Source organism: Scomber scombrus, chromosome 15 (assembly GCF_963691925.1).
Source record: "Scomber scombrus chromosome 15, fScoSco1.1, whole genome shotgun sequence".
Lineage (NCBI taxonomy): Eukaryota > Metazoa > Chordata > Actinopteri > Scombriformes > Scombridae > Scomber > Scomber scombrus.
Window position 1 is genome coordinate 14,100,468 of NC_084984.1, and position 12,075 is coordinate 14,112,542.

The following is a 12,075-nucleotide window of genomic DNA, read 5'->3' on the forward strand; positions in this document are numbered from 1 at the left end:
AGCGGAGCTGTGGTTGAGCTGCTGGCACTTTAAAAACACAACAGACGGGCTCACAACCGCCGTGGAAGGAGCCTCGGTGTCTGCAGGACAGGGAAGGGGAGTTTAACTCTGAACTGGCTGGATACTTCATTTTAAAAAACCAAACATTTTAAACCCCCCTTAAAAAGAAGGAGAGTGAAGAGAAGAGCCACGAAAACAAGTCGGACATGAACGGGGTAAGTTCAACACCAGGGGGGTTAACTTAGCTTTAAAGTGGGTTATTACTCCCTTTTTTAAAGACAAACCAAGACTCTTCTTTATGTGAGGGTGTGTCATATATGTTAGTGTTGCTTTTTAGTCTTGTTTTTTGGTTGTAGTTTGGTGACAGTGGCTTGAAATGAAATGAGAGCCTCCTTGTTTGGCAGAGTGTCTGCAGCTAACATGTAGCTAGTGATGGAGGATGCATGCATGTGCTGCTGCTGCTGCTGCATGGAGACATAATAACTGTGTTTACTGACATTAGTGGTCAAAACAGATGGATTAATGTTTCTAAAGCAGGGTTTAAAAGTTTAAAAGAGGGGTGTGTATGTGTGTTGTATTGGATTCAGACTGTGGATGTGGAGTCAATGGGCCTGTGTGTGTGTGTGTGTGTGTGTGTGTGTGTGTGTTAAAGGGACTGAAGATTGTGTGTGCGTGTGTGTGTGTGTTAAAGGGACTGAAGATTGTGTGTGTGTGTGTGTGTGTGTGTGTGTGTGTGTGTGTGTGTGTGTGTGTGTGTGTGTGTGTGTGTGTGTGTTTTAAAGATGTGGGTGTGGATCCAGCGTGGTCTCCTCCCCACATCAGCCCCTCCCACATGACTGTGAAAGATATATATATATATATATATATATATATATATATATATATATATATATATATATATATATATATATATATATATATATATATATATATATATATATATATTTATATATATATATTTATGGGTCATTCTACTGAATTGGTGCAAACTTGCACCATTCTACTGAATTGGTGCAAACTGCTGTCCCCCAACAAAAAAAACAATTTAAAAAGCTTTCAAGTTAATAAATCTTAGATGTTAACAAAGATCCTGCTAATATCTATTGAAACCCCATAACAGTAAGTTTAATATATATAAAAACATCATTGTTAGTGTACTTTCTATTGCGAGATGGCTGTGCCCAACACTAACCCTCACTAAGTGAAAATGATACTGAAATCATTTTTGCCAATTTTTCCATGTGTTGTTTCTCAGTAGATCTTTTTGATATATTTGAAAGTAAAGTCCAAAAAAATACATATATTTTACATTTAATTTGTAATTCAGCAATTGTGCTGTCCCCAATTTTGACGTCACTACCGAAACATATGGTGAAATTTCGGGTTGTGACATGGTTGTTTTTGTAGGGAAGAAAAGGGACAAAGTGACATGTGACTACCGAAACATGCACAGTCACGACCGAAACATGGGTTTCATTTGGGAGTTCAAGTACATTGAGTTATTAACTAAGATTTTTTGTTTATATGCGTTTTTTAAGTCGATTAACAAAAATGCCAAAAATTCTTTGCTGCCAGCTTCTCAAATGTGCATATTTACTGTTTGTTAATTTAAAAAAATACTACTTAATTAAAGACAATGAATCATCGACCATTTAGATAATTAATTTATTCATTTTGATTTATTACTCAAGCAAGAATGCCAAATGTTCTTCAGTTTCAGCATCAATGAAATAAAATAAGAAATAACCTTTATTCATTTAGGGAAGTTAAACTGAGAGGAAGCCTCATTTTGAGTCATAATTTAAGCAAAAAATGCTAAATATTCTTTGGTTTCAGCCGCTTTAATGTGACAATTTGCTGTGTTTCTTTGTTGTCAGGTGATTGAAGTAGGCTTACAACCATTAATTAATTGACAGACAATGTTTCACCAACCATTTAGATGATTTAATTATTCACTTTGAGTCGTTATTTAAGTAAAAATGCCAAATATTCTTTGATGTTAGCATCTTAAATGTGATTATTTTCAGTGTGTCTTTGTTGTCTATGATAGTCTTAATTAAATATCTTGAGGTTTTGGACTGTTAGAAAGACAAAAGAAGAACATAGAAGTAGACCTATAACCATTAATTGATCAACATAAAATGATTCACCAACCATTTAGATGATTAATTATTCATTTTGAGTCATTATTAAAGCAAAATGCCAAATGTTCTTTGATTTAAGCCTCTCTAATGTTAATATTTGCTGTTTTCTTTATCATATGTAACAGTGAATTGACTATCTTGACGTTTTGGACTGTTAATTAGACAAGTAAAGCTACAACCATTAGTTGATTTTATAGAATGAAAGTTAATCTGCAAATGAATGACTGAAGTCCACATGTCTCTGTCTCCACTCTTATATTTAATACATAAAATAAATATTGTAACAGTCTGACAGAGATTATGAAAAAGATTTTATTAGACCAGTGTTGTGCTGTGTGAAATGAAACTAGCCTGAAACTATTTTTAAGGTTATTTTGATCAGAAGTGTTTGATCTAATTTTACATTTCTAAATTTAAAGCTCTGCGCCCGAAGAAACCCACATTCATCACTTTACAGTCTGTGGTTAAAGGTTGATTAAATTGTGGACATCAGTAACGAAGCATAATGTTCATATAAATGTCAAAGATAAAACCCAAACACATGAGCAGCAGTGAGATAAAGACAGAAAATACTTGAATATATTTATTTAACACATCTTTAATTTTATCTCTGATAACCAATACATGCTTCAGGTCAGCTGTGGCTTCTCTAACACTCATGAAAAACTGAAAGGAACCCAAAAGCTGAAGGAGAAATCTCAGTATATTATATTATTCTGTATTAATAGACACTATTTTATTAATTGATTAATCATCTTAGTAGTTTGTTCATCATAAAGGTGAAACACTGTCTGGTTCAAGTGTCTCCAACATGAGGATTTGCAGTTTTTCTTCATCAGATATGACAGTAAACTGAATATTTCTTATTGTTTTGTTCAAAATATTGCAGCAAGAGATGTGTTGTCATTCAGTGTTACTCAATACTGGTGTTGAATGTGTTTCCTTCCTCATAACAGAGAAAACTCTAAAGTTTGACTTTGAAACGACTGCTACTACTTCTACTGCTACTACTACCAATACTGCTACTAATTTCTACTGCTACTACTACCAATACTGCTACTAATATTACTACTGCTACTACAACTACTACTACTACGACTGCTACTACGACTGCTACTACTTCTACTTCTACTATTACTACTTCTACTGCTACTGCTACTGCTACTACAACTACTACTACTACTACTAATACTACTACTACGACTGCTACTACTTCTACTAGTACTAATACTACTACTACTTCTACTGCTACTACTAGTACTAATACTAATACTACTACTACGACTGCTACTACTTCTACTAGTACTAATACTACTACTACTTCTACTGCTACTACTAGTACTAATACTAATACTACTACTACGACTGCTACTACTTCTACTACTACTACTAGTACTAATACTACTACTACGACTGCTACTACTTCTACTACTGCTACTACTACTAGTACTAATACTAATACTACTACTACGACTGCTACTACTACTACTACTGATTACTGCTACTGATTAATACTACTACTACTACCACCACTACTGCTACTACAACTACTACCAATAACAACTACTATTCCTAATTTTTTTTTTGTGTTGTAAGTGAAGAAAAAGTGCAAACCAAAAATAATAAAAAGAATGAAATAAAAAAGACTACTACTAATAATGATAATGTATTTTATTCATAGACTACGCACACACAAAATGGAGACCCACTTATTAAAACAAAGTCTGTGTAAAGCAACAATAAATATGTCTTCTGAGTTTGTAAAGTTATGCTATAAAATCATGAATAATCAAACCGTTTCTCTCTGCTTTAAAACAATGTGTGTGTGAAGTGAAGCGGGCATGTGAATGACTCTTGAGTAGTGCTGCAGAGGATTCATCATTTTTTATTTCTTAATTTATTTAATTTACATATTTTTCTTGTGTTTTTTTTCTAAAGTTTCTTGTGTCACAATGTTCTGTCGCTCTGACTTTATTTCATAGAGAATTCAAGCGTGCAGCTCTACCAACATGCCTTCAGTATTTAAAATTTTTTCTCTCTGCCTTCACAGGAAATCGTATACAACAGCCACTCAGTCACAGTCTTAAGCCGCACCAAGTCCATATCACCTGTTCACGATGAAAAGACAATCAAATTGACGCAGGACGACAGGTGCTCTCCGGTCTTCTCCCAGAAAAATGAAGCTCTGAGGCCGGGAGAAGGTACGTGTGTGTGTGTCTGCTGCAGCTCTGCACAGTCTGTGTTGTGTGTAAATAATCCACAGCAGAGTAAACAAGTCATTAACAGGGTGTAAATCCAAATGTAGTGCAAATTTGAAAAGAGGAGGCGTTTCCATTCACAGCAGCTTTGTGAGTGTTTGAAGTTGGTTTATTAAGATTAACAGTTAGTGGCGCTGTTAAAAGAGCAGCAGCCAAACTTCAAACAGTGAAGAATGATGTAGAAAGTGTGACGGAAATTTGACATTTCTGTAAGTTTAAAGTATTGATTTGAGAAACGTTATAGTTCATCTTGTTAAGTCTTAAAAAGGATGGGTTCATAAAGGTAATTTAGTGCAAAAAATGCACATTTAAAAGTTTATGTGAAGCTTCTATTCAGCTTCAGCAGTCTGAGTTAGTCAGTGATATCTGACACATTTACAGTCTTTTTAACATCAAATTCCCTCTTAGTGTTTCCCTGTTGAGTTTTGGTGGAAGTATAGTAACAAAAAGACTTTGGTACTAAAAACACTGTAACGTCGAAACATAGAAGATGAAGATTTGACTCATTTCAAAGTTCAAGGTTCATTTTATTGTCATTCAAAACATGCTTTCACATGAACAGAATGCAGCATGATAAAGTGACAGTGATCAATAAACAAAACAACCTCCTATATAAGGTTAACTATTAAAATACAGTAACTCGATACAGCAGCATATGTCCATAGCTGTGGCTGTTAACTGAGGTTCAGTTAGTGAAGTAGAGAGTTTAGCAGCCTCACAGCGTCTGGAAAGAAGCTGTTAAGCCTTGTTGTCCTGACTTTGATGCTGCGCAGCCTTCTGCCTGAGGGGGAGGAGGGCAAACAGGCCATTTGCTAGGTGGGTGGCGTCCTTCATGATGCAGGAAAGCTTTACTCGTGTTCCTCTGGGCTGATTTGACCGCCCTGTGCAGAGCCTTTTAGTCAGCAGCGGAGCAGTTTCCATACCAGACTGAAATATTCTTGGTTACAGCAAGAAAAACAGGTTTAATGATCATTTAGGCTCCTGACTGTTGATTTAAAAAACAGACTCATCCTTTAAAGTGACAGTAAAACAGAAGTTGGAGCATATTTTAGCTGCTGTAATGTGACGTATTTCCCAGTAAAATAGAATATATGAGTATTTTAAAAATGACAAAAAGTGATTAAAATGAATTTTTTAAAATGAAGTAATTATTAGTATAAGTCCACTTAGATACACTGTAAGTGGATAAAATATATAATATTTATCATTCTTTTGTGGTTACACAATTTGACATTTTCAGGAGCATTCAGTCTTACTTTTGGTTAAAAAAAAGGTATGTGGGATGATTACAGCAAGAAAAAACTGCTTTAATGTTCCTTTAATCTCCTGACTGTAGATTTAAAACACACATGAAAAACTGTGAACTCCTTCTTTTAAGTCACACGCTTCATTTTCTGTCTCTCAGGCAGGAGAACAAACAGCATCACCACTACAACGAAAGACTCCAAGTCTGATTTCACAGAGATGGAGAGCAGCTTCATCCAGTGTTCACCCTGCTGGTCAGATGAACAGCCGTCACCTCCGCAGCTCCACCGCTCTCAGACCTTCCTCTGCTCCTCCGCCGAACTCCCCCAGCCGCTCGGCAACAGCTTGTCTCACACCGCGTACCAGACCAACAACAGGAGGGCTCCTCACGGCCAGCAGAGGAGTCGAGTCCGCAACAGGGTCAAAGACAAGAAGTCTGCACCCAGATTGTAAGCACGTCCTGATTATTGGCCCATTTTTACATGTTATTGAATTATCTAACATCATGATAGTGTTATAATGTGTTATATAGTTGACATTAATGTTTTATTCGCTCTGTTTTTTTCCTTCACAGTTTAGGGAAAACCCTCCAAAACCAAAAAGTTACCGACTTCTTCCCAATAAGACGAAGCTCGAGAAAAAGTAAAACGGAGATAAAAGTAAGTTTAAATAATGTCTGTTGTGTGCTACAACACATTTATAAAAGAGGGAGTTCTTCATTGTTATCATATTATAGAGCAGGGGGGTCAAACATGTGGCTCGTGGGCCAGAACCGTCCCGCCAAGGGGTCCAGTCTGGTCCACTGGGTAACGTTGCAAAGTAGGAAAAAATTGCAGGAAAGTAAGTCCAGTATTTCTGCTGCTTTTCCACCCTGACTAGAAAATCTTATGACTACATACTGTCATATTTAAACCATTCATATGTTAAACACACATAATGTGTCACTTATAGTAAAGTTATTATATACATAATATATTATTTGTGGGTTATTATGCAATAGTTTTGCAAAATGAGTTTGTAGAGCTTCATTAATTAGTTTAGTTTACTTTATTTATTTATTTCAAACATGTTAAAATAACAAAATAAAATATAAATTGGCAGCGAAACATAAGAAAATGGAAATGACCTCAAAAATGTAAGTGTGGGATGAAGAAAGGAAATGTTCTAGTCTAATTAAATAATACTAATTAAAGGATTATTGAGAGAAAATTAACCAAATCATCTTTTTTGTCATTTTTTAAATATAAAATTGCTGAATATAAGCAAGTTTCAGCTTTTTAAATGTGATAATTTAATGCATTTCTTTGTAATACATTAGTAAACTGATTATTTTGGGGGCTTTGACTCTATGAAATTATAACAGTCATTTTTCACTCTTTTTAGACATTTTATAGACCAAACGATGAACCCGTTAATCCAGAAATTAATCAGTATTTGCAGCCTTGTCATGTTGGTTTAGTCAGCTATTCAAAGTATAATTGGAGGAGCTGTTACTCTGATCCTACACATGTTAAGTTTACATAGTTTTATTTTATGCTGTGGATGTTTTGGATGTTTGGTCTGTTATAGGATACTTTTTTGGGGACAAAGTTCAGACTTCTAAGACCAGCTAATTGGGGACAAATGCCATTTTCTGTAGAAGTGACCCTAGGACTTTGTGTCTGTGTGAGAGAGAAAGAAATCCAATCTGCTGCATGTTTCCTTTTTGTCTCCAGTGTGAACAAAAGAAGGCGATAGACGACCTCATCACAAACGGAATAGAAGAAGGAATGGAGGTATTTCTAATACTAATAATAATATCTGCAGCCTGTTTCATAAAGCAACAATAAAGCACATTACAACACGTTACACATATACTTTACATAAGGCAGACATCAGTAGGTTTGACTGTAGTTACCATGGAAACGTCTCCCTGCAGACTGGTCAAAGTAGGCTTAAAGGGCAATTCTTAAAACAACAGTGAGGAGCCTAAATAAACATTGAAATCTGTTGTTCTTGCTGTAATCGTTCCTCCTGTTCATACTGACTGTAGGAGCTTTTTGTTTGTTTTGTAAAGTTTAGTTTTAGTTGTACATTTTATTATAATAACTAATTATGAGTAACTTTGTTTGATTAACTTAAGTGTTTGCTTTGTTTAGATTAGTTTTTTTATAGTATTTTTTGTTTGTTAGCATATTTTCAGGTTTACATAGTTAGTGTTTTGGTTTATTTGTTGGTAATTGGTTAAACACTGTGGGAACTTGAGGTTATTTGAGTAGGCAGGCACATTGAGGACCAGCATGCACCTGGGTGAGTCTATGGCAGCTGTGGTTTTTTGTTAGTTTTATTATTTTGCAATAAATCCAAACAAAAAAGCAAGATTGGAAGGTGACATTCAACTTCTTTTTGCCAGTGATAATCCCCCCCCCCCCTCAGACTGCTGAAGCTGAATAGAAGCTGATCATCTACTTTTAAATGCACCACTTTACATTGAAAGCACATTTAAAGGAGATCTTTTAATAGTCAGTATGAACAGGAGGAATGATTACAGAGGAAAAACCTGACTGCTGCTTTAAGACACACTTTAAAATGTACGAACTTAACCTTTTTTTAACCCATGTTTTTTTACAACCTCTCATATTTACTTGCAGGTGCAGCATATAGAAGGAAAGGGGAGAGCAGTGTTTGCCACCCGGTGTTTCCACAAAGGCGAGTATGTGGTGGAGTACCACGGAGACCTGCTGCAGATCACCGACGCCAAAAAGAGGGAGGCCGAATACGCTCAAAATCCTGCCACCGGCTGCTACATGTACTACTTCCAGTACCTCTGCAAAACATACTGGTACGATAAACCCCCCCTTTGTTTTAATACTACCTCTACATTTAAACACACTGCTGATGTATTACTGGACAGTATACTCCAGCTGAAATCACAGAGAGGTTTATTATTCACCAAAAATGGGAATGCAAACAAAGATTTAGGGCTTTTTTTATCAGTTCAGTTCATTCTTGTTAAAACAGGAACTTTTCAAATATTATTGCCAAAAAAAATCACTCTTAAAGTTAAAGTTTAATAAGTCAAATAGCCTAAAATGTGCATAGTTTTAAAGCAATGTCTTATTAAATTACAGAAAACGGCGTAAAAATATCAAATTAAAGTTTGCAGCTCTTTTCTGGCTTTTTTTTTTTTTTTTTTTGGGACAATTTTCATGATATAGCCGATAGTGACATACCTTCCAAGTTGTCGTCCTTTAAGATTTATCTGCTCCTGGTTGCTTTGGTGACACCTGTGGTCACCATGGTAACAGCCAGTGTGGTTTAATGCAACGGCAAACACTCCTTGAGCTGCTAATTTGTCAGAAATAACAACAGAAGAGCAGCCTGGGTGTCATTTTACAGTGTTTTAAATAGTCAGTAAATAATAATCTTATCTTCAGCTCCTTCTTTGGTTACTCGCTACAATATTTGAAAATAATCATAATTATGTGTGGAAAAAAAAAAGTCCTAAAATGATCCTTCTCTTGGTTTCTAGATGCTTTTTTAAAATAACTGCTAAGTGAGGAAAAAAATAGTGTTTCCTGTTTTGTGGCTCCTTTACAATAAAAGCTGCTTAAATTAAATTCAGTTTTTCTTTCTTATTCTTTTATTTATAAGGTTTTAAAAAAAAGTCTCCATTGAGATTCAGATCAGTTTTTTCAAGAGAGCAGCTTAAACACTGTTACAACAATAAATACAAGCAACATAAATGGATGAATTTAATTGTCACACATTAAAAAAGATGCATTTAAACACGTTTCCAGAGCAACAACATTGACCAAGAGCATTATATTCTTAACTTAAATTCTCCAATAAAAAATCTACTCTGACAATTTCAAGTCTGTCTTTATATTGAGGAAGAAGGATCATGTTTTAGACATAGACTGTATATAAGAAATGTACGTAACATCCGTGACGTCACCCATTGGTTTGTGGACTGCTGCTCGGAGGCCAATAGTATCAGATCTGAGCAGCGCCATCTTGAAAATTTCAGGTGCATGCCGGGAAAAATAAAAACACGGATTCTACTTATATGGGCATCAGGAAGAGCAAGAGGCGCCCTCCTGAACCTGTGAACCAATCAACCTGTCAATCACGACGTAGCCACGCCCTAATGCATACCCTGCTTTATCATCAAATATAAAATCAGGGAGGCCAACATTTCACAAATGAACATCATACTGCATTGAAGAAGGCTTTAAAATAGCGATTGAGACCATAAACACATTTTGAAAATGTTTACTGAGGTTAGAAATCAAGTGAGAAGTTGGTGATTTCTCCATTGACTTGTATTGAGACGGAAGTCCTTTTGACACCAAAATGGTCGCTCCCTGGTGGCCTTTAGATAGAATGCAGTTTTAAGTTACTTCCGCGTTGGCATCATTTCAGAGGACCGGAACTCCCCGCCTGGTTTTAGATGCATGTTAAGCAGTTTCTAGTGTAAATACTGATATAAATGTTGTGTTTCTGTGTGTTTTTAACAGTGTGGACGCCACTAAAGAGACGGAGCGAATGGGTAGGTTGATCAATCACAGTAAAAACGGAAACTGCCAAACCAAACTCCACGACATCAACAGTGTCCCGCACCTCATCCTTGTCGCCTCTCGAGACATCGACGAGGGCGAGGAGTTGCTCTATGACTACGGCGACCGCAGTAAAGCGTCCATCGCCGCTCACCCGTGGCTCAAACAGTGATCCCCCCCCAACCTGAAAAACAAAAAAACAAAAAAGGAAAAGAAAGAAAAACAAAAAAACAAACAAAGGGAAACAGTACAGTAACACTCGTGTTTCTCATTAGCTAGTGTACAAAATGCCTTAGAAACAGAATGTGTACCCTTTTTGTTCCAGTATTGAGGATGCTGGATGGGAGAGGGGGGGGGGGGGGGGGGGGGGGGGGCTATGTGTTAAAAGGGGGGGGGGGGGGGGGGGGTTAAAAGGGTACTTATCACATTTCAATTGAGGTCCGTCTGCCTTGTCAGATGACCGCTGTACTTTTATTTATATATGTATATGAAACATTCTGGTTGTTTTGCAGCACATTTCTTTTGTACATTTTGTATTACCTATAGACCAATGCTTCTACAGCATGCAGGTGGTAGTTAATGCTCTGCAATTTTATACTGCTTTTTTCTTAATTAGTCGTTAGATACCTTAGCAATACTTCATATTTATGGCCCCCCTTTGGACGGAGCCCCTGGGGATCAGCAAGAACTACAAAGAGATGCAAATTATTATTAATTTTAAACATCAAAAACATTCATAATCTACCGTTGTTCAGCAGGAGTGTGAAAGTTTACCAAACTCATTTTCGGGGGTTTTGATTCAGTTTATTTCTCCAAAAAAAGAAGAAAAAAAAAACGACACCAGTGTATTTTTACTTTTTATTATATTTTATACTTTTATGTTTAACCTGCTGTTAAACACACAACCTCAAAGGATTACATAGGAATATACAGAAAGTTCTCAAGTGTATAATTTACTTCTGTTTTCATCCTTTGTTTTTATCATATATAGTATTTTTTTAATATTGACAATACATAATATATTTGAGTTATAGGCAACACTTTTAATTCCCTCAATGTAGCATTTATACTCACTATACAAACATCTAATAAATGGGTTATAACTCACTATAATGTAGTTGTAACAGCAGATAAAACCGTTAAAACACTTGTAATAATATAACATTTCTTCATGGGAGAAGTTAGAATTGTTTACAAATCCTGTACATAAACACACACTTCAAATGTCCTTTATATCTGCTTATAACCACATTACAGTGTGTTATAATCTATTTATTAAATGTTCTTTTTCTGCTTATAAATGTTATATAAAGAGGGACTTAAAGTTAAGTGTTGCCAATCTCTATACGTTTGACTTACTAAAAGCCTGAAGAGTCACAGCATCCATCTCATTTATACTATTTTTCATGAAGATCTTAATATAGACTTAAAATTTACTAATATATATGCAGATTTCTAATAAATGGTAAATATGTGGCCTGTAAAGTGTTACCAAATTATCTTTGCAAATACCTACAGTACATTATATTTAGTTTGTTTAAAAAAAATGTATATAAAAGTTTAAGAAAATATCTTTAGCTAATATAAATAGACTTGAAAATTAAAGGAAACTTGAATTTCTCCTCAACCTCGACTGGTTTACATGATTACGTCATTGTTTAATTTCAGCTGTCAAATCTCTTTTTTTTTCATTTCACTCTTCAAAATTTAAATTTAAAATTTAGTGTATGACACTACTTCACTGCACTTTGTAAATATCACATGCTTGCTTTTGTAAATCCACGAGTAGTTTAAAGGAGTAATTTGACATTTTTTGGGGGGAAATATGTTTTTTCACTGAGCTTCACTGAGAGTTTGATTTAAAAGATATCAGTAAATAATAATGAATAT

General features: G+C 35.4%; 1 protein-coding gene across 1 annotated transcript; it reads left to right on the forward strand.

The window, feature by feature from the left end:
* kmt5aa (lysine methyltransferase 5Aa) lies at positions 1–10,495 on the forward strand. The gene is made up of 7 exons (XM_062434644.1): positions 1–215; positions 4,195–4,345; positions 5,808–6,096; positions 6,222–6,306; positions 7,363–7,422; positions 8,278–8,468; positions 10,147–10,495. The coding sequence occupies exons 1-7, from the start codon at positions 207–209 to the stop codon at positions 10,355–10,357; spliced, it is 996 nt and encodes a 331-aa protein (XP_062290628.1). The 5' UTR covers positions 1–206; the 3' UTR covers positions 10,358–10,495.
* Positions 10,496–12,075: the final 1,580 nt, after the last annotated feature.

Bases quoted from the DNA above. Each gene is read 5' to 3' on its own strand.
- kmt5aa (XM_062434644.1), top strand. The intron at 4,346-5,807 runs GTACGTGTGTGT...TCTGTCTCTCAG, and splicing joins AGCTCTGAGGCCGGGAGAAG to GCAGGAGAACAAACAGCATC. The intron at 6,097-6,221 runs GTAAGCACGTCC...TTTCCTTCACAG, and splicing joins AAGAAGTCTGCACCCAGATT to TTTAGGGAAAACCCTCCAAA.